Source organism: Orcinus orca, chromosome 2, assembly GCF_937001465.1.
Source record: "Orcinus orca chromosome 2, mOrcOrc1.1, whole genome shotgun sequence".
Classification (NCBI taxonomy): Eukaryota; Metazoa; Chordata; class Mammalia; order Artiodactyla; family Delphinidae; genus Orcinus; species Orcinus orca.
The window spans coordinates 200,129,382-200,152,439 of NC_064560.1; the positions used below are offsets into that span (position 1 = coordinate 200,129,382).

The 23,058-nt window shown below is 41.7% G+C and overlaps 1 protein-coding gene and 1 long non-coding RNA gene across 3 annotated transcripts in view; one reads left to right on the top strand and one right to left on the bottom strand.

The window, feature by feature from the left end:
* LOC125963659 (uncharacterized) overlaps positions 1-23,058 on the bottom strand; it is a 239,044-nt gene that overhangs the window by 175,661 nt on the left and 40,325 nt on the right. The gene's annotated exons all lie outside the window — the stretch shown is intronic.
* The window catches only part of TDRD9 (tudor domain containing 9), a 106,355-nt gene that overhangs the window by 27,265 nt on the left and 56,032 nt on the right, over positions 1-23,058 (top strand). Inside the window, exons 6-8 of the mRNA XM_033421290.2 lie at positions 3,009-3,089; positions 6,660-6,824; positions 11,307-11,410. Of these exons, the coding sequence (XP_033277181.1) occupies positions 3,009-3,089; positions 6,660-6,824; positions 11,307-11,410 (350 nt within the window). The remainder of the gene's footprint in view (positions 1-3,008; positions 3,090-6,659; positions 6,825-11,306; positions 11,411-23,058) is intronic.

Genomic DNA, 23,058 nt, shown 5'->3' on the forward strand with positions numbered 1-23,058 from the left:
TACTTATTTCTTGTGGCGTTAGAAACATCAGCAAATAAATAGGATTTGTGGGAGACTGTGAGGTGGGGCTGGAGTACCTGATGGAGGCTGGAATGAAACCCCCTGAGCAGCCCTTTAGGGAAAGGTCTCTCCATTCTCTTGATATGTTGTGTGATCAGTATAATACCAAAACATACTGCCAATGGAAATAATCAGTAAACAATCTATAATAGGAATACAAAAGAGTATTATTTGAGCCAAACTGAGGACTATAGCCTGGGACACACAGATTAAAGAAGCACTTGAATTGGGTTCTGCTGGACTACAAAATGGGGGGCTTATAAAGGCAAAAACTGAAAAATACAAGTTGTTTGTTGAGAATTAGGATTGGAGCTGGAGAGAAATAAGGGTGCTAGTTAAGCAGGGATCGGTTGGGGTCTGGAATGGTTGCATAGTTACAAGCGGAGACCTTGAGACCATAATAAGGTTGCAGTCGGCAGCTGCCAGCAGATACTGTTTTGAGAATGGCTGGAGGTGTCCTTGAGTCTGATGCAGTTCAGAAAGTTCAGGTTCCAAGTGATGGAGGAGCGTGTCTGAAACCACATCCACAAGGGCCACCCGGCTCCATTTTGGATGCCTGAACCATAGTTACTCCATTTTTATGTTTAAGTGCATTCTCGTCGTTAATGGTTAAAGCAGATGCACGATGCCTGTGTGACAGGCCACAAAACAAGGCTGTTCTAATTAGCATAAAGTCCAAGCATGTCATGTATAAGCCAGAATGACTTCCCCATACCTTAATATGTGAAAATTTCTTCCATCGATACTGCAGGTAAAGCTGAATGGGTGCATTTACTAGCTTGTGTACATTTACTTGGCTTTAAATTACTGTTGTTTGGGAGAGTAAAAGGTGGAAAATATGTTGTTATTCTTTGCAATACAGTGTGATGTGCAGTATGGTTCATAATTTTTCTTTATGACTTTTGGCAGTTTTGAGTGTCTTTAGGTAGTGATGAAATTCAAACTTAGGCAGTATGCCCAAAGGTGGTATTACACAGTCCACAGTAGCTACCGTTTGTTGTTGAGCCTTTTACTGAGGCCTCCAGATAGCATGGTGTTGTGGGGTAGTTCACTCCAGAGCTCTACTTCTCATGCCTCCATTTATTTCTGTAGATCCAGCAACTTTCTGACTGTGTTAGGAGGTATCTTTGCACACACACGCGTGAGTGGCGTGGACATGCCCATGCACACTGCGTTACTGGGTGCATTCTTTCCTGAAGCTGTGTGATGGTAGCTGAACACAGGTCAGCTACACTGTGCAGGAGCTTGTCCTACAGGGAGTGCCTCGTCACTTGGTTACACGAGCAGCTTCCTACTCTACCACCGTGTCCCCAGCGCCTCGTAGGTGTTCTACTAACTATTTGCTTAAAGAATTAATGGGTTGGATAGACCTGAAGTTTCAGTTTTACAAAGAATATTGTTCCTATTGTGCAGGATGATTTGAATTCCAAAAGAAATCTACGAAGTTGAAGGTGGCCAGGCAGTTGAAAATGGAATGATCATGTCCTTAAGTTCTTAGCTCTTGAAAAAGAATAAACTAGCTTCAGGTGAATCATTCGTTTAGTAAACATTTTTTGAGTACCTGCCTCATTAGGTGCTGAGGTTATAAAGATGCCGGAGTTGTAGTTTCTGCTCTTAGCCACTCTGCTGGGGAGACACATATCTACTGAGATAAGTGTAATTATGGGCAACGGAAAAGGGCCTGGGGCAGGGAGATGACTGTGGGCATCCTGGGATATAGGGGTGAGTGGGGTCCTCAGGGCAGGAGGGGGAGGCAGCCCGGCCTCCAGCAACTGGGAGAAGCCGGGTTGTGTGAAGTCAGAGCTCTGGAGGCTGCAGTGGTGGTGTGGAGGCCAGGGGAGTCTCAGCGCTAAGGAGAGGTCACTTTGGGGCTCTTGCCTGAGCACAGCCTTTATTTTTCTTTGTTAAGTACGCGAGGCAGGATGTTTGCATTGAGGAAGTGCTCTGGGGTTTGGTGATAGAATGAAATGAGAGTTAGATTAATAAGGTGTCTGTTAGGGTTTCCAGCCGTTAGGCCAGAAGGTTAAATACTTTTCAGCTGCTGTTTTTTTCTTTTCTCTGTACTACTTTTGTCCATACCTGCTTCAGTGGGAAGTGCGGCCGGGAAGGAGCTGGCTAGAGAACAAACAATGGAGCCTTTCGCCTGGAGGAGAAGGGAGGCCCTCTTTCAGACTCAGCTAATCTCTCCACTTGGGCAGAGGAATGTCCCAGAGTAGAATCTGCTGTCCCCTTGTGCCTTGGGGAGCCCGACTAAGTGTAGAGAAACGGCCACACGTGACTTAGCCCTGGGTGTTGGCTGGTTCGGGACAGGCCCTCGGGGACCCGGCCTGGAGGGCGCTGCCTGAGCAGCAGGCCCCCGGGGGACCCCGCAGCCCCATTTCCCCGGGTGCTACTGCGGGGCTTCCGATTGCCCTCAGCTCTTCACCCAGCCCTGCGCTACCTGTTCTGACTGAGCCAGCTCTTCCGGAGCCCACCCTGTGAGCTCCAGCCTGCCAGGCAGGGGGCACTGCTGCCGGGGCATAGCCACCGCCCTGCACTCCCTTGCTGAAGTAGTAGCGTAAATATGCCCATGCAGAGGGGTGCTGTGGGCCGGGAGCGGCAGAGGGAGGCTGGTCTGCTGCTTCTCGGTGGTGGGATGCTTTGTGTTGTCGCAGTGGGCAGGGCCGAGAGCGGTAAACATTCCTCTGTCCAGATGCCAGTAGGGCCCTACAGAGAAGCACGGGCGCCGGGGGCGACAGTGACGCACACGCCCCTCGTGCGCTCTCTGGTTTGTGGGCCACCGTTCTTTGCGTCCTCTTAACCAGGAGTGATAGTTTCCTGAGGAACGGCGTTTAGCGCAGAGACTTAGTCCCCAGGCCCCTAGGCGCACCGTTGAACCCTTGCCCTCCAGTCACTCAGCGGTGACATGTGCCTTCCCACGTTGGGGGTGCCCCCTTTCTATTTTGCAGGTACACGAGCGAACTGAAGAAATGGATTTCCTGTTGTTGGTCGTCCGCAAACTTCTAAGAACAAATTCACGTTTTGTGAAGGTAAAGTTGATTTCATGAGTAACTGAAACATTTAGGGTTAAGATTTATTGTTTAGTTTTGTTTCTCTTTATTTTAATAGAAACTAGTTGTTCATTGTCTTGTGTAGTCCTCCAGATCTTGCTAGGAAGCTGGCTAAAGGGAGCTGTCGTATGATCAGACTATGGAGTACTCTTTGGTTATTATGTTGCATTAAATTGTGAAATATTCTCCAGGCTGCAGAAAATGATCTGATGATAGTTGACGCTAATGAAATGCTGGGTATTAGAGCACTGCTTTTGGTTGAATAGGTACCATAATCTGAAGGTATGTGACTATATCTGTAATCTCTGTTTTAAAAGTAGCACTGAGTCACATTGAAGTTTGAGAATAGTTATATGCACTGTTATTATAGGAGACTTGAGTTAGGAGCTAACTGGAAGTCCGTGGCAAAAATGGTAAACATTGCTTACATTCTGTTTGAGCAAAAAGGACAAAGAAGTGAACTAGGCCAAAATAGCAAAAGGTTTATAATTATTATGCAGTTTAGACATAGGTCAACCCAGCCATGCTAAGTAGGAGTCTTTCAGAAGCAGCAGTGATTGGGTGCATGTCATTCATTATATAAAGGAACTGTGGAAGGATTTGCTGTTACTGGAAAGCAGATGCCCTCTAAATCGTAACATATTTTGTCTTCAAGTGTTTCGTCTCTCTGTCCGTTCAGGGAGATGTTCCCACCCTGCCCCAAGGTGGGGACATCACCCTGAGGAGGCTCACAGTCTCACCTGGTGGGTGCTGACTAAATGGAACCTGAAATTTGCAATAAGTTGTCTTATTGCTTGAGATGACTATAAAATGAATGAGAGAATTTGGCTATTTCATTCCTTTTTCTGAATCTTAAAGATGACATTGAAGTTTGTTCAACAAGTCTGGACCTTTCTTTTTTTTTGTTTTTTGGCTGTGCCTTGGGGCATGTGGGATCTCAGTTTCCTGACCAGGGATTGAACCCATGCCCCCTGCATAGGAAATGTGGAGTCTTAACCACTGGACTGCCAAGGAAGTCCCCAGAATCTGGACCTTTCTTTTTTTTTTTTAATAAATTTATTTATTTTTGCCTGCGTTGGGTCTTTGTTGCTGCACGTGGGCTTTCTCTAGTTGTGGTGAGCAGGGGCTATTCTTCGTTGTGGTGCGCGGGCTTCTCATTGCAGTGGCTTTTCTTGTTGTGGAGCACGGGCTCTAGGTGCATGGGCTTCAGTAGTTGTGGCTCATGGGCTCAGTAGTTGTGACTTGCAGGCTCTAGAGCACAGGCTCAGTAGTTGTGGCACATGGGTTTAGTTGCTTCACGGCATGTGGGATCTTCCCGGACCAGGGCTCGAACCCGTGTCCCCTGCATTGGCAGGCGGATTCTTAACCACTGCGCCACGAGGGAAGCCCCAAAATTCCTTTTTTCTTACTTTTTAGAAAGAGAGTGGCTGTCAGAGACTTAGATGCAGGAGCACGGGCAGATGGGCCTTCCAGTCCCCCCCTCCGCTCCCCACCCAAACCTTTAGAGGTCCCTGGCTTTGTGCCATCCCCCAGCCTGCTGACCCTGCTGTCACCGCTGGCTGACCAGACTCAGCCCAGGCCACCCTGGACAAGCAGGTGTCTTGGGCAGGCTGTTGAATGGTCTGTCTGGAGGAGAGGCTGAGAGCTGCTTGGGGGAGGGCGCACGACAGGGAAGTTGGTGGCAGCACGGAACCTCGTAGCTTTGAGCAGTCCAGATTTGACCTTCTCGTCGCCTGCTGCCTCAGTAGAACAAAAGCCTTGCAGTTCGTTAGCCTCACTGTTCCTTGGTAGGTGGTTTAGAGAACATCTGCTGCAATGGGTGTGCCCCTTGGGGGCCACTCTTACACCCCAAGTGGTTTCTCAGAGCCTGCCTTCTAACCACAAGCATCTTGTCTCAGTGAGTTCTGGTCAGCAGGACTTTGACCTCTTGTATCTAACATTAGCTGGGAAAATGCCGACATTTTGTTTACCCAGTAAGTGTATTAATAATACCTGTGTAAAGTTTTTACTTTTCTGCTAAGATTTACACTTCAGAAACGTAGTAGGTAGTCAGTGGTCAGCAGATAGCTGTGTTTACCTCCTGCTTAGCATTTTGGAGACTGGTGGATGGCACAGACCCTTTGTAACGCTGCCACCTTCTCCAGGGCACAGCTGATGGGCTGTGGATGCTGCCTCTGGTATTCATGGCTGAGTTTCTTAAGGATGTCATCCCATATTTGCTTTTTGGCAAAACTGAAACCTGTGGTGAGTCCCTGGGCCTCTGCTGTCCCACTTGGTCTGGACTGGTTCCCCTGGGCTGCTGCACAGCGGCCGTCCTGGGGCTTCTCCAGTTTCTCGGCTTAGAGTCAAGGTTTTATGGGCCCCTTTTCTTCCTCTTTCGTGCCTTTTTTTTAAAAGAGCTTTTTTATATTTTTAATAAATTTATTTATTTTATTTATTTATTTTTGTCTGCGTTGGGTCTTTGTTGCTGCGCGTGGGCTTTTTCTAGTTGCAGCAAGCGGGGGTTACTCTTTGTTGCGGTGTGCCGTCTTCTCATTGCAGTGGCTTCTCTTGTTGCGGAGCACAGGCTCTAGGCATGTGGGCTTCAGTAGTTGTGGCATGTGGGCTCAGTAGTTGTGGCTCATGGGTTCAGTAGTTGTGGCTTGCAGGCTCCAGAGCGCAGGCTTTGTTGTGGCACATGGGATTCGTTGCTCTGTGGCATGTGGGATCTTCCCGGACCAGGGCTCGAACCCGTGTCTCCTACATTGGCAAGCAGATTCTTAATCACTGCGTCACCAGGGAAGCCCTCTCTTTGGTGCTTTTTACGCCCTCATTTTTCTGGAGCATAACATCTAGTAGCTTATTCTGTCTTAAGTTAGCTTTCTTTTTTTTTTTTTTAGCTGTAGCTTTTTTTTTTTTTTTAATAAATTATTTTATTTATTTTATTTTCGGCTGCGTTGGGTCTTCGTTGCTGCACGCGGGCTTTCTCTAGTTGTGGCGAGCGGGGGCTACTCTTTGTTGCGGTGCATGGGCTTCTCATTGCAGTGGCTTCTCTTGCTGTGGAGCACGGGCTCTACGTGTGCAGGCTTCAGTAGTTGTGGCACGTGGGCTCAGTAGCTGTGGCTCACGGGCTCTAGAGCGCAGGCTCAGTAGTTGTGGCGCACGGGTTTAGTTGCTCCACGGCATGTGGGATCTTCCTGGACCAGGGCTCGAACCTGTGTCCCCTGCATTGGCAGGCGGATTCTTAACCACTGCACCATCAGGGAAGCCCTTAAGTTAGCTTTCTGATGCAAAGTGTCCTTTTAGGTTAATGGTTGTAATTTAGCATAATTGGAGAAATGTAGTTTCTCACTTGATAAAGCAATTGAAGAGAAATTTAAAAGTTGGCATCTCTGAGCATTCTTTAAATTGTAATAATTTGAATTACACTGGAGATCAAATTGAAGTATTCAGTTAAAGTTTTGAAAATTATTAAAACAGAAGACAAGCCTAGAATTGTAAAAGTATTTCATTTCAGTTATTATTATCATCATCATTTTGTCTGTTTTAATGGTTTTTCTTACTCTGTAGGTAGTCCTGATGTCAGCCACCATCAACTGTAAAGAGTTTGCAGATTACTTTGCTGTTCCTCTTCAGAACAAGGTGAACCCTGCTTATATTTTTGAAGTGGAAGGAAAGCCCTATGCAGTTGAGGAGTATTATCTTAATGATTTGGAGCACGTTCATCATAGCAGGGTATGTTGGAACGCATTGTTTCTTTTACAGTGAATGTACTTCTGTATTTGATCACACCTGCATTTATTAGCTACAATTGCAAGGCTCTTTTGGAGCTTAAAATTGGAGCAGAGAGATGGTGTGGGATGGGGCTGGAGAAGAATAAGAGGAAGGAAGCTCCGGGGTTTGTTGTCATAAATGTGAGCATGATAAGCACTCTGTGTGTCCCGGTGAAATTTATTCAAACTGCTTTTGTACTTTATTGATGTTGAAGAAAAAAATGTCAGCTTTTGGTCAGCTACAAAATTGCAGATTCAGCTGAGGGTAGGAGGTAATTTTATTTCTGTTAAATTAAATTTTCTAATGTAAGTTGTATTGCTCTAAACTGAAGAAGGATTGCATTGTGGGAACAGTGTGTGATAACGTATTCTTATGAAAAGTTGCAGTTGATTTACAGTTGTTTTCACGTGGGTAATACATTTATAGGATTTGAAGATCGAAGAGTATATGCAGGTATAAAATATCTCCTTCCTACTCCTGTCCATTGTCTGCCCAGTTCCCCCACTAAATTATTGTCATTAATTTCTCTGGATCTTTCCATATTTACAAGCAAATATGGATGTATTCTTTCTCTTTTTTACAGAATGATAGCATTCTATGTGCATCTTGTTTTTTTTTCACTTACCTTTTCACATTTTTTACATGTCATATAGTTTCTTCATTCCCTTTTTAGAGCTACATAACATTCTTTTATGTGAATATAAATATTATTCTTTTTTTAAAATTGAAGTATGGTTGATTTACAATGTTGTGTTAGTTTCTGGTGTACAAAGTGATTTGGTTATATATATATATAGTGTGTATATATATTCTTTTTCATATTCTTTTCCATTATGGCTTATTACAGGGTCTTGAATATAGTTCCCTGTGCTATACAGTAGGACCTTAACTGTTTATGTATTTTATATGTAGTAGCTGGTATCTGCTAATCCCAAACTCCTAATTTATCTCTCCCCCACCCCTTTTCCCCTTTCATAACCAGAAGTTTGTTTTCTATGTCGCTGAGTCTTTTTGCAAATAAGTTCATTTGTATCATATTTTAGATTCCACATGTAAGAGATATCATATGGTATTTGTCTTTCTCTGTCTGACTTACTTCACTTAGTATGATAATCTCTAGGTCCATCCATGTTGCTGCAAATGGCATTATTTCATTCTTTTCTATGGCTGAGTAGTATGCCATTGTGTATATGTACCACATCTTCTTTACCTGTTCATCTGTCGATGGACATTTAGGTTGCTTCTATGCCTTGGCTATTGTGAATAGTGCTGCTATGAACGTTGGGGTGCATGTAGTAAAGATTATTCTTTATTTAACTAATCTCCAGTGTTTCTTATCTTTTCTTATTAAAAACAGTGCTAAAGAGAACATCTTTGTGCATGTGAAGGTATATCTTGTAGGCCAGGGTTTCTTAGCCTCAGCACAGTTGATATTTTGGGCCAGGTAATTCTGTATGGCGGGGGCTGTCCTGTGCATTGTAGGATACTTGATATTTAATAGCTCTGCTGGCCTTGACCCACCAGATGCAAGTAGGGCTCCTTCCCATCCCCACCCCCCTGTGACAACCAAAAATGTTTCTGGGCATCCCTGGGATGGGAGTAAAACACCTCTTTCGAGGACCCCTGTGTAGGTTGTGCCTTCCTGGAAGTGGGTCAGAGGATGTGTGCATTTAGAATTTTGATGCATGTTGCCAAATTGCTCTATATAAGAGTTTGACTTTTATTAAAAACATTTGTAGGGACTTCCCTGGCGGTCCAGTGGTTAAGACTCTGGGCTCCCAATGTAGGGGACATGGGTTTGATCCCTGGTTGGGGAACTAAGATCCTGCATGCCGCGCAGCTCGGCCAAAAAAAAAAAAAAATCTGTAATGTTAAAGTAAGCAGTCTCTACTACAATGAGTTGGCTGACTAGGGTTCACCTCATTAGAAGATGTATTTTGTCAAATCTAATCATGTCAGAGGGAGGCCAGTGATGGCCATTAGAATGTAGCACTTCTTTTTTTTTCTCCCAGCTTTTAATTTTTTTAAAAAAATTAATTAGTTTATTTATTTTTGGCTGCATTGGGTCTTAGTTGCTGCACGTGGGCTTTAGCTGCGGCGAGCGGGGCTACTCTCCGTTGCAGTGCATGGGCTTCTCACTGCAGTGGCTCCTCTTGTTCCGGAGCACGGGCTCTAGGCGTGTGGGCTTCGGTAGTTGTGGCACACGGGCTCAGTAGTTGTGGCTCGCAGGCTCTAGAGCGCAGGTTCAGTAGTTGTGGTGCACGGGCTTAGTTGCCCCCCTCCCCCCACTCACTGCCGCCTCTCCGCCAAGCCTGCACCCCCCAGTGTCACAGGTAACCACCTCGTGAGGGCCAGAGCACTCGGCCCTGCACCCCCTGAGCTCTCTCTAATATTTGACCCTGTTGGCCACTTTGATTTTCTTGAAACTCACCATTCCCCTGGGTCCCATGATGCCCTCCTGGTCTTTCTGTTACCAACTCTGGCTGTTACTTTCAGTGTTCTTTGAAGAGCCCTTTTCATGCTTCATTTTCAACTTTTTTTTTAATTGCCAAAAAACCCTCACAAAACCTGCCCGTAGGAAAGGACATAAAATGTAATCGCGAACTGGGATAAATTGTGGCCCCCCGTGATCTGCAGCCTGGTCCAGCAGCAGCGCATGGCCCACTCCCCAGGCCTCCCCGTGGGTTCTTTTTGGAGCACACTCCACCACCCTAGAGCATCACCGTTCTATAATTCTGCTTGGTTTTGCTGTAATCCATTTGAAGGGGAATTGGGAGGATGGTGTGGGACGGGTTGCTTCCCGGACAGGCTGGTTGGCCTGGGCGAGGCCGACTGGGATGGAGGCAGACAGGCAGGGCTCCAGGGCCTCAGCTTGGAACAGAAACATCATGGTCGCTGAACACTGGGCACCGGTGGGTGGGCTGACTGGAGCCACCCTGGCCCCGCCTCTGTGAATAGCAGCGCTTCCCTCCACAGTCCCGCTCCTGACTGAGCATGCCCTCTGCAGTGCACTTCACTCCACTGCCTGCCCACACCGTGCTCTCCGGGAATGCGGAGGCTTGTCTGTCGTGCCTCCTCCTGGTTTCCTCTCCGCAAACAGAAGGGGATGGGTTCAACAGGTCGATGGGTGGGCTGTGACTAGTGTATGTCCTTTGTCACCTGTGTCAAGGCTGGCTTGGAGAAAGCAGGGCTATGTTTGGTATCTTAGCAGTGTGTTCAAAAAATATTCTCTAGGCTTGGATTCTAGAACTCAGTGAAATCACTTGTGAACTGATGTCATGCTTTTCCCACAACCTGTTTGTAGGAAAACAATTCTAGATGGATTTGAATCTACTGTTGGAGTTTGTGAAAAGTATACCTTTTCTTCTATTTCTTTTTTGTCTGGTTGTGTTATGGTAAATACTGGTTATTGTTTGGGTAAAGTAGCAAATTATTTAAAGGTTGAACGTCAAGAATGCTTATTCAAAATTATTGATTAAATAAGAGTCAATTTGTCATATTTATATTAGTAGAATTGTAATTTTAATGAAACATGGATTATTTGAATACTAGCTGACTTAATTTACTCTAAGTAAAAATTGGAAAAGGAGTTTCTCCTGAAGTCTTCTGATCTGTTTTTCACAAAATCAAATGTTGTGTCTTTCATACACAACTTGATAAGTAAAATTATTAAATAAACAAAATAAACAAAAATATTCTTGGTGAAAAAACTCAGTATGGCTATGAAATAGATTTTATGGCAACAATGACATAACCTAATGCTGGATATTCTGGAGAGATATGCAGTGATGGCCTTGGTCCTCTGAACACTCTCAGCTCAGACTGGTAATTCTAACCCCACCAGGGAGTCTGTGGATGTGGTTGAACCCCAGTGTTCCAGAGAAGCACCTGAAGGGCAAGTTTAAAGGAACTGGCCTCCATGTGGCTTTGTTTTAATACACAATTAAAAGCAGTCTAGGGACCCCCTCAAAAAGCTTGGTAGCTATAATATGACATGGTTATATTATTACTGTAAATTGGCAGATACAGACAGGCTGTTGCCTTCTCCCAGTACTTGTGATTTTTAGGGCTACTTTCCACATGATGCTGTTGCAGCCCTCAGGCGCTCTGAGGTCGAGGGCATGAGCACTGCCTCTGACCAGAAGCTCTTCCTGGCTCCACCGGCATTGGGAGCAACTTTTCCTTTGTTTTCGGAATAGATTTCCCACCAGAGGTCTCACTTCTTTACGTGTGGACCCTGACTCCTCCGTTGCTCCCGCGACGTGCGTGCCGTGAGTGTCGGGGCCTTGAGAAGGGCTTGACGCTTAGCATTCACCAGATACTGGCTGCAAACGATGCCATGTTGGTTCGGGGTATTTGTTACGGTGGTAAACTCGCGGGTCACCCATCCAACACGAGTTTCCTTGGTGATCCTGTTTTGGCTTTTCCTCTTCCTCTTTCTAGCTTTCTCCTCACCTCTTGGAGGAGCCAGTGGTAACCAAGGACATCTATGAAGTCGCTGTCTCCCTCATTCAGATGTTTGATGACTTGGACATGAAGGAGAGTGGGTAAGAGGTGCTCCATGTGGCAGTGTACTTGAATGTATCTGAGAATTAAGAAATCTTTATTCGTTCTGAAGCTTTTTACTGTTTTTATAATAGTAACTGTAGATACTGTTTCAGTAGTCACTGTGTATATTTTAAAATAATGTCAGTATCTTGCAAATTTTTTTACTGGAAACTTCTATTTTAAAGTAGTTAAAATCATGCTAAGAACAGTTCAGGACTGACTGTGTTTAAAGCTAGAGACTGCAGCCTGAAGATAGAATAGTTTTTCCAGACACGCAGAAGTCATGTCAGGGCTTCCCTGGTGGCTCGGTGGTTGGGAATCCGCCTGCCAATGCAGGGGACATGGGTTCGAGCCCTGGTCCAGGAAGATCTCACATGGCGCGGAGCAACTAAGCCCGTGTGCCACAACTGCTGAGCCTGCGCTCTAGAGCCCATGAGCCACAACTACTGAGCCCATGTGCCACAACTACTGAAGCCCGGGCGCCTAGAGCCCATGCTCTGCAGCAAGAGAAGCCACCGCAATGAGAAGCCCGTGCACCGCAACTAAGAGTAGCCCCCGCTCACCGCAACTAGAGAAAGCCCATGCGCAGCAACGAAGACCCAACACAGGCAAAAATTAATTAATTAATTAAAAAGTAGAAAGATAAAACCAAAAGCTAATAAAAATCTTTAAAAAAAAAAGGAAGTCATGTCAGTCAAGCCACTGACAGTCCTGTCAGTCAAGTCCTAAGGTAAAACTCAAAGGACCACATTAGGAGAACCTGTTGAAAGCCTTTCTTTGCCTTTGTTTCCATTTACTGTAAAGATATATTCCCGATTCTAAGTAGTCTCCCATTGTAATCCAGACGTTTTTTCATTTAGCTGGCTCTTTGAAACCTAGAACATATTTATTTTCCCTTAAGGACAATTTTAGGTTCCAAGTGGTAGTTAGAGTCTTAATTTTCAAAATATTATACCATATTAAGACCTTTTACTGTGCTCATTTTGCTACAGCTCATAAATACCATTTATATATTGGGACAACAAACAGAATATAGATTCCACCTCCTCATAGTAACCAGCACTCGGTTGCTGGGAAAGCTGTTCTCTTATAGGCCCTAGACACACACAGACATGGTATTTCTCTTCTTTTAGTTGTTAGTTGTGTAACGTAAACATACAGAAAGTGTCAAGGTATGCACTGTCTCTAGTTCCTCCTCAAGGTATTCATTGTCTTACATTCCTGGTGAACAGTACCTTGCAGTGAGGTGGCTGTATTCTGCGCCTTCAGAATAGATTTCCTGCCAGACATTTCACTTTTGTGTGTTCGGATTCTGACTCCCCCGTTTCTCCAGTGCCGGGGTCAGGGATGTGCCAGGATCTCCATGTGTCTGGGGCCTTGAGTAGTGCTTGACACATGAGTTGGAAAATCCAAGTTACATGCAGCTCTGTTTTTAAGCTCCCACAATTTTTTTGTTTTTTTTAATATGATCAGTGTGTTTAGCTTTACTCAGATATATATCATTTTATTCATCAGTTTCATCTTAGACTTTCCTTTTTTTACTTTTTCTAATTTCTTAAGTAACTTTATTGAGGTATAATTTACATATATTAAACATACCCATTTTTTATTGTCTTTCAATATTTTATGATATTTTCCCATAATATTCTGGCTTCTCTTATTATGGTGAGAGGTTACCTTTTGGTTCAGCTGTTCCTTGTCGGTACATCTGCCTTTGCCTGGTTAACTTGCAGCCTCCTTCCTTGTCTTTGTCCTGTGGTTTGGCTGCTGTGAGTAGGTGTGGCAGCCTTTTCATTGATCTTGCTTGAGGCTCAGTGGACTCAGGGAGTCTGAATGGGGGTGGCTTGGGTGTTGCCCAGCAACCTTTCATCCAGTAGTATCCACTGATGCTCTCTCCTGAGTCATTGGTACATTGGTGAGGTTCTGATTTTATCACTTGTTCTAATTGTTCTCTGAGATTGTTCTATAAAGAGGAATTTTCCTTTTATTACCCTGCCTCTTTTCTCCTTCTCTCTTTCTCTTTTCATGTCACAGTGGACTCATGGATTTTTTTTTTCATTTTAAATAGCTTTTATTTTTTAGAGCAGTTTTAGGTTCAAGGCAAAATTGAGCAGAAAGTACAAATAGTTCCTGTGTACCCCCTCTCCTACAGATGCACAGCCTCCCCTCCTATCAAGTCTCCTACCAGAGTAGCACATTTGTTACAATTGACACATCATTATCACTCAGAGACTATAGTTCAGGGTTCACTCTTAACCCTAAAGATTCCTAGAAATCCTCTGTGCTTGACCTGTTCATCCCTTCCTCCTCCATAACCTCTGGCAATCACCGACCTTTTACTGTCTCCATGGTTTTGCCTCCTCCAGAATGTCATGGAGTTGGAATCGTACATATTGCAGCTTTCAGATTGGCTTCTTTCACTTAGAAATAAGCAGTTAAAGTTCCTCCGTGTCCTTTCAGGGCTTTTTAGTGCTGAATCATATTTCATCATCTGGATGCACCACAGTCTGTTTACCTGTTCACCTACTGAAGGACATCTTGGTTGCTTTCAAGTTTTGGCAATTGTGAATAAAGCCACTATAAACATCCAAGTGCAGGTTTTTGTGTGGATGTAAGTTTTCATTTCATTTGAGTAAATACCAACGAGTGCATTTGTTAGATCATATGGTAAGAGTATGTTTAGTTTTGTAAGAAACTGCGAAATTGTGCTCCGAAGTGGCTGCACCGTTTTGCATTCCCACCAGCAATGAACAAGAGTTCCTGTTGCTCCACATCCTCGCCAGCGTTTGGTGCTGTCAGTGTTCTGACAGTTCTAATAGGTATGCAGTGGTATCTTGTTTTAATTTGCATTTCCCTGATGACATATGTTGTGGAGCATCTTTTCATAGGTTTATTTGGCATCTGTGTGTCTTATTTGGTGATGTGTCTTTTCAGGGCTTTTGCCCATTTTTTACTTGGATTGTTCATATTCTTATTGTTGAGTTCTAAAAGCATTATATATATATTTAGGATAACAGGTCTTTTTATCATATACGTGTTTTGCAAATGCTTCCTCTTGGTCTGTGGTTTGTCTTCTCATTCTCTTGAGACTCATGGATTTTATTTATTTAAAGTGTCAAATTTAATCAGTTTTATTTTTTTAACAGTCAGTTGTCCAAAATTTGGCCAGTGGGAGCCTTTGGTAAGTTGGCTCCTGTATTATTTGACGTGACTTCCTTAGTTTTGGGGCATTTATTTGCTTTCTGGCACAAGGTGTTCCAAGCCATTCATCTTGTTCTTTCCCTGCACTAGACCAAGAATCATTTCTCCAAGGAACTGATTCTTGTAGTGAGGAATGTTTTTAGAAAACAGGATTTGGATTCTAAGTGTGCTCATTGCTACTGGGGTGTCTGTCATTGCTTCTAAGTCTTTTCAGTGGCTGTAGCTGGAAATGTATTATTTATTTATTTTATTGAAGTATAGTTGATTTACAATGTTGTGTTAGTTCCAGGTGTACAGCAAAGGGATTCGTGTATATATATATATATTCTTTTTCAGATTCTTCTCAATTATAGGTTATATTCCACTGGAGTAATATTTCATTGTATATATATGTACCACATCTTCTTTATCTGTTCATCTGTCAGTGGACATTTAGGTTGTTTCCATGTCTTGGCTATTTGAATAGTCTGCTGTGAACATAGGGGTGCATGTATCTTTTTGAGTTATAGTTTTGTCTGGATATATGCCCAGGAGTGGGATTGCTCTATCATATGGTAATTCTATTTTTAGTTATTGAAGGAACCTCCATACTCTTCTCCATAGTGGCTGCATCAACTTACATTCCCATTAACAGTGTAGGAGGGTTCCCTTTTCTCCACACCCTCTCCAGCATTTGTTATTTGTAGACTTTTTAATGATGGCCATTCTGACTGGTGTGAGGTGGTACCTCATTGTAGTTTTGACTTGCATTTCTCTAATAATTAGCAATGTTGAACATTTTTTCATGTGCCTGTTGCCCATCTGTATGTCTTCTTTGGAAAAATGTCTATTTGGAAATGTCTATTTCTGCCCGTTTTTTGTTGTTGTTGGTAATTTATTTTAACTGTCATACATGAAATGATATTTAAACTCAAATTTAATATTGTTCTTTTCTTAGCTTTTCTTTTATATGTTTGTTACTGAACCAAACTCGGGTCTGCTCACCCATGTGCAGTAAAGCCAGTCTACTGACACTGGTTGTGGTGAAGAAAAGTGCAGGGTTTATTGCAGGTGCCAAGCAAGGAGTCCAGGCAGCTAATGCTCAAAAAGCCCGAACTCCTTGAAAGCCTTTAAAGGCTTTTAAAGACAGGTTTTTAAAGACAGGGTGAGGGAGGGTTGTGGGGTGCCTGATCAGCTCGTGGACGCTCGTCTGATTGGTTGTTGATGAGGTAATCGCAAGTCAACATCCTCAGCCTTCTGGTTCCAACTGGTCTGGGGTCTACAGGCTTGTGGTCACCATGCAGTTAACTTCTTCCACCTGGGGGGGGTTTCAGTATCTGCAAAACAGCTCAAAGGATGTGGCTCAGAATAGTACCTATTGCCCTTGAGGAGGAACTAAAGGTCCTTGACTTTGTTTAATGGCTAAATTATTATTATTTTGTCTTGCTTGACTGTTTTCCTTTGTTTCTGCATTTTTTCACTTCTCTGATTAAATTTGCTCTTTGGAACTCTCGGAAGGCCTAGGAGGCTAAAGTTTTTCTACAAATAAGAGGAAGGTGGAGGACATGGTGTGTGTGGGGGGTGGTTTCTGTCCTGGGAAGGCCCCATAGGGTCCTGCTTGATTACATTTTTAGTGCTTTTCTTAAACACCAAAACTTTTGGTTGCTAAAACATTATTTACTTATTTGTTTTCCCCCATAATATAATAAAAAATAGTTTAACAAGTAAATAGCGATAGTTCTTCTAAAACTAAACCTGTGAGTGAAGTATAAAACTGCTTTGCTGTTCCTTTTGTTCTTAGAATATATCCCACTAGATATACAGTCAGAGAGAGCTGTTCTCAAATATTACTTTAAATAATAATTCTGTTTGGTAATCAGTTTATTTTACACCTAGGTTCATTTGTTTATTAGTTGCCTATTTAAAACATTTTAAAGAACCCTATTTTAATTGATTATTTGCCATAATTTCCATCCTTCCACTTTTTTGGTTTACTTTGTTACTGTTTTTTAACTATTAAATTGATTGTTATTTTAGTTTCATCCTTTTATTTTATTGATAGAAGTATTTAATCCATGAATTTTTATTTGGTGACTTCTGTGATTGTATCCCATATGTTCTGATATATAGTGTTTTTGTTATTATTTTTGAGACAGTCTCAATTTTGGCTTATATTTCCCCTTTGACCCAAGAGAAATTTAAATTCTTTTGATAAAAGGGCCTTTAAGCACTTCTTACTACTAATGTCAAGTTTGATGGAATTGTTATCATAAAATATTATTTGTATTATTTTTGCTTCATGGAACTGAAGTGTTTGTTTTTCCTGTGATCTAGCACATGGTCAGTTGTCATGAATACTCTGCATGCCCTTGAAATGACAATTTTTATTATCAGAGTGAAAAGTTTGACATATGGTCATAAGTTGCACACTATCCATTATGTTGTTAGCTTTTTAAATTTATTTATTTTTTTAGAATTTTTTTTTGATGTGGACCATGTTTTAAAGTCTTTATTGAATTTGTTACAATACCGCTTCTGCTTTACGTTTTGGTTTTTTGGCCCCAAGGCCTGTGGGATCTCAGCTCCCCGACCAGGGATCAAACCAGCACCCCCTGCATTGGAAGGCGAAGTCTTAACCACTGGACCGCCAGGGAGGTCCCTAAATTTATTTTTTGACCTTTGGAATGGTTGTGGAATGAGACTGGTGTGTGAAGTCTCCTCGTATTAGTGTATTTCTGTTTCTGCCTTCATCATGTGTGGTTTCTGCTTTGTGAAGAGGGCTGCTCCAGTCTTTTGTCGCTAGATACTCATAACTGTCACAGTGTCGTGAACTATGGCCTTCTGCATTATACTGTGCCCTTCTTTGCCTTGCTTAATACTGTGGAGTCTGAATTCTACTTTGTCATATATCAAGATTGCAACTCTTGCTCTCTTTTGTTTGTCTTTACCTCTAAAATCTTTGCCATCCATTTGTTTTCATTTTCTGAATTGCTTAGTGTCTAAGTGTGAGTTCTGCGTATAGCATAGAGTTGGTTTTGCTTTGTGAGCTACTTGAAAATCTTCTTCTTTTGCTCATTGGCTTCAGCCATCCAGGCTTACTGATGCATGACTCATGTGTTCAGCCTCAGATATGTCATATTTATTGCATGGTCCTTCCTTTTCTTTTTATGTTTTGAATTTTTTCTTGGTAGTTAGGGATGTTTATACTTTTGTTTTTGTGTTTACCTTTAATACCTTTATATAAGGCCCATATGTTACATAGGCTTCTTATATTTGTTTTTTTTTCCAATTTTTTAAAACTGACATATAGTTGATTTACAATATTGTGTTTTAGGTATACAGCATATTGATTCAGTTTTATATATGTGTGTGTGTGTGTGTGTATATATATATATATATATGTATATATATATATACTTTTTCAGGTTCTTTTCCCTTATAGGTTATTACAAAATATTGAGTATAGTTCCCTGTGCTATACAGTAAGTCCTTGTTAGTTATCTATATTTTTGAATTTTATTTATTTTTTTATATAGCAGGTTCTTATTAGTCATCCATTTCATACACATCAGTGTACACATGTCCATCCCAATCTCCAAGTTCAGCACACGCCCCTGCCCCGCCCCCCACACTGCTTTCCCCCCTTGGTGTCCATATGTTTGTTCTCTACATCTGTGTCTCTATTTCTGCCCTGCAGACCAGTTCATTGGTGCCATTTTTCTAGGTTCCACATATATGTGTTAATATGCCATATTTGTTTTTCTCTTTCTGACTTACTTCACTCTGTATGACAGTCTCTAGATTCATCCACATCTCTACAAAGGACCCAATTTCATTCCTTTTTATGGATGAGTAATATTCCATTGTATATATGTACCACATCTTTATCCACTCGTCTGTCAATGGGCATTTAGGTTGCTTCCATGACCTGACTATTGTAAATAGTGCTGCAGTGAACATTGGGGTGCATGTGTCTTTTTGAATTGTGGTTTTCTCTGGGTGTATGCCCAGTAGTGGGATTGCTGGGTCATATGGTAATTCTGTTTTTAGTTTTTGAAGGAACCTCCATACTGTTCTCTGTAGTGGCTGTATCAATTTACATTCCCACCAACAGTGCAAGAGAATTCCCTTTTCTCCACACCCTCTCCAGCATTTGTTGTTTGTAGATTTTCTGATGATGCCCATTCTAACTGGTGTGAGGTGATACCTGATTGTAGTTTTGATTTGCATTTCTCTAATAATTAGTGATTTTAAACAGCTTTTCATGTGTTCCTTGGCCATCTGTATGTCCTCTTTGGAGAAATGTCTATTTAGGTCTTCTGCCCATTTTTTGATTGGGTTGTTAGTTTTTTTTAATATTGAGCTGCATGAGCTATTTATATATTTTGGAGATTAATCCCTTGATTTGTTTGCAATATTTTTCCCCATTCTGAGGGTTGTCTTTTCGTTTTGTTTGTAGTTTCCTTTGCTTTGCAAAAGCTTTGAAAGATCCCACTTGTTTATTTTATTTTATTTATTTATTATTATTATTATTTTTTTGCGGTATGCGGGCCTCTCACTGCTGTGGCCTCTCCCATTGCGGAGCACAGGCTCCAGACGCACAGGCTCAGTGGCCATGGCTCACGGGCCCAGCTGCTTCGCGGCATGTGGGATCTTCCCAGACTGGGGCACGAACCCGTGTCCCCTGCATCGGCAGGCAGACTCTCAACCACTGCACCACCAGGGAAGCCCCCATTTGTTTATTTTTGTTTTTATTTCCATTACTCTAGGAGGTGGATCAAAAAAGATCTTGCTGTGATTTATGTCAAAGAGTGTTCTTCCTATGTTTTCCTCTAAGAGTTTTATAGTGTCCAGTCTTACATTTAGGTCTCTAATCCATTTTGAGTTTATTTTTGTGTATGGTATTAGGGAGTGTTCTAATTTCATTCTTTTTTATGTAGCTGTACAGTTTTCCCAGCACCACTTATTAAAGAGACTGTCTTTTCTCCATTGTATATCCTTACCTTCTTTGTCATAGATTAGTTGACCATAGGTGCGTGGGTTTATCTCTGTGCTTTCTATCCTGTTCCATTGATCTATATTTCTGCTTTTGTGCCAGTACCATATTGTCTTGATTACTGTAGCTTTGTAGTATAGTCTCAAGTCAGGGATTCTGATTCCTCCAGCTCCGTTTTTTTCCCTCAAGACTGCTTTGACTATTCGGGGTCTTTTGTGTCTCCATACAAATTTTAAAATTTTTTGTTCTGGTTCTGTAAAAAATTGCCAATGGTAATTTGATAGGGATTGCATTGAATCTGTAGATTGCTTTGGGTAGTAGTCTTTTCCACAATGTTGACTCTTCCAATCCAAGAACATAGTATATCTCTCCATCTGTTGGTATCATCTTTAATTTCTTTCAACAGAGTCTTATAGTTTTCTGCATACAGGTCTTTTGTCTCCCTAGGTAGGTTTATTCCTAGGTATTTTACTCTTTTTGTTGCAGTGGTAAATGAGAGTGTTTCCTTAATTTCTCTTTCTGATCTTTCATTGCTAGTGTATAGGAGTGCAAGAGATTTCTGTGCCTTAATTTTGTATCCTGCAACTTTACCAAATTCATTGATTAGCTCTAGTAGTTTTCTGGTGGCATCGTTAGGATTCTCTGTGTATAGTATCATGTCATCTGCAGACAGTGCCAGTTTTACTTCTTTTCCAATTTGTATTCCTTTTATATCTTTTTCTTCTCTGATTGCTGTGGCTAGGACTTCCAAAACTGTGTTGAATAATAGTGATGAGAGTGGACATCCTTGTCTTGTTCCTGATCTTAGAGGAAATGCTTTCAGTTTTTCACCATTGAGAATGATGTTTGCTGTGGGTTTGACATATGTGGCTTTTATTATGTTGAGGTAGGTTCCCTCTATGCCCACTTTCTGGAGAGTTTTTATCGTAAATGGGTGTTGAATTTTGTCAAAAGCTTTTTTCTGCATCTATTGAGATGATCATATGGTTTTTCTCCTTCAATTTGTGAATATGGTATATCACATTGATTGATATGGGTATATTGAAGAATCCTTGCATCCCTGGGATAAATCCCACTTGATCATTGTGTATGATCCTTTTAATTGTTGTTGGATTCTGTTTGCTAGTATTTTGTTGAGGATTTTTGCATCTAAATTCATCAGTGATATTGGTCTGTAATTTTCTTTTTTTGTGGTATCTTTCTCTGGTTTTGGTATCAGGCTGAAAGGGGCCTCATAGAATGAGTTTGGGAGTGTTCCTTCCTCTGCAATTTGTTGGACGAGTTTGAGAAGGATGGGTGTTAGGTCTTCTTTAAATGTTTGATAGAATTCATCTGTGAAGCCATCTGGTCCTGAGCTTCTGTTTGTTGGAAAATTTTTAATCACAGTTTCAATTTCAGTGCTTGTGATTGGTCTGTTTATATTTTCTATTTCTTCCTGGTTCAGTCTCAGAAGTTTGTGCTTTTCTAAGAATTTGTCCATTTCTTCTAGGTTGTCCATTTTATTGGCATATAGGTGCTTGTAGTAATCTCTCATCATGATCCTTTGTATTTCTGCAGTGTCACTTGTTACTTCTCCTTTTTCATTTCTAATTCTATTGATTTGAGTCTTCTCTTTTTTTTCTTGATGAGTCTGGCTAATGGTTTATCAATTTTGTTTATCTTCTCAAAGAACCAGCTTTTAGTTTTATTGATCTTTGCTATTGTTTCCTTCATTTCTTTTTCACTTATTTCTGATCTGATCTTTATGATTTCTTTCCTTCTGCTAACTTGGGTTTTTTTTTGTTCTTGTTTGTCTAATTGCTTTAGGTGTAAGGTTAGGTTGTTTATTTGAGATGTTTCTTGTTTCTTGAGGTCGGATTGTATTGCTATAAACTTCCCTCTTAGAACTGCTCTTGCTGTGTACCATAGTTTTGGGTCGTCATGTCTCCATTGTCATTTGTTTCTAGGTATTTTGTTGATTTCCTCTTTGATTTCTTCAGTGATCATTTCGTTATTAAGTAGTGTATGGTTTAGCCTCCATGTGTTTGTATGTTTTACAGATCTTTTCCTGTAATTGCTGTCTAGACTCATAGCGTTGTGGTCGGAAAAGATACTTGATACGATTTCAATTTTCTTAAATTTACCGAGGCTTGATTTGTGACCCAAGATATGATCTATCCTGGAGAATGTTCGATGAGCACTTGAGAAGAAAGTGTATTCTGTTGTTTTGGGATGGAATGTCCTATAAATATCAATTAAGTCCATCTTGTCTAATGTGTCATTTAAAGCTTGTGTTTCCTTATTCATTTTCATTTTGTATGATCTGTCCATTGGTGAAAGAGGGGTGTTAAAGTCCCATACTGTTATGGTGTTACTGTTGATTTCCCCTTTTATGGCTCTTAGCATTTGCATTATGTATTGAGATGCTCCTATGTTGGGTGCATAAATATTTACAATTGTTATATCTTCTTCTTGGATTGATCCCTTGATCATTATGTAGTGTCCTTCTTTGTCTCTTGTAATAGTCTTTATTTTAAAGTCTATTTTGGCTGGGACTTCCCTGGTGGCGCAGTGGTTGAGAGTCTGCCTGCCAATGCAGGGGATATGGGTTCGTGCCCCGGTCCGGGAGGATCCCACATGCCACGGAGTGGCTAGGTCCATGAGCCATGGCCGCTGAGCCTGCACGTCCGGAGCCTATGCTCCGCAACGGGAGAGGCCACAACAGTGAGAGGCCCGTGTACCACAAAAATAAAAAAATAAAAATAAAGTCTATTTTGTCTGATATGAGAATTGCTACTCCAGCTTTCTTTTGATTTCCATTTGCATGGAATATCTTTTTCCATCCCCTCACTTTCAGTCTGTATGTGTCCCTAGGTCTGATGTGGGTCTCTTGTAGACAGCATATGTACAGGTCTTGTTTTTGTATGCATTCAGCCAGGCTGTGTCTTTTGGTTGGAGCATTTAATCCATTTACATTTAAGGTAATTATTGATATGTATGTTCCTATTACCATTTTCTTACTTGTTTTGGGTTTGTTGTTTTAGGTCTTTTCCTTCTCTTGTGTTTCCTGCCTAGAGAAGTTCCTTTAGCATTTGTTGTAAAGCTGGTTTGGTGGTGCTGAATTCTCTTAACTTTTGCTTGTCTGTAAAGGTTTTAATTTCTCCATTGAATCCAAATGAGATCCTTGCTGGGTAGAGTAATCTTGGTTGTAGGTTTTTCCCTTTCATCACTTTCAATATGTCCTGCCACTCCCTTCTGGCTTGCAAAGTTTCTGCTGAAAGATCAGCTGTTAACCTTATGGGGATTCCCTTGTATGTTATTTGTTGCTTTTCCCTTGCTGCTTTTAATATTTTTTCTTTGTATTTAATTTTTGATAGTTTGATTAATATGTGTCTTGTTGTGTTTCTCCTTGGATTTATCCTGTATGGGACTCTGTGCTTCCTGGACTGGATTGACTTTTCCCTTTCCTATGTTAGGGAAGTTTTCAACTAT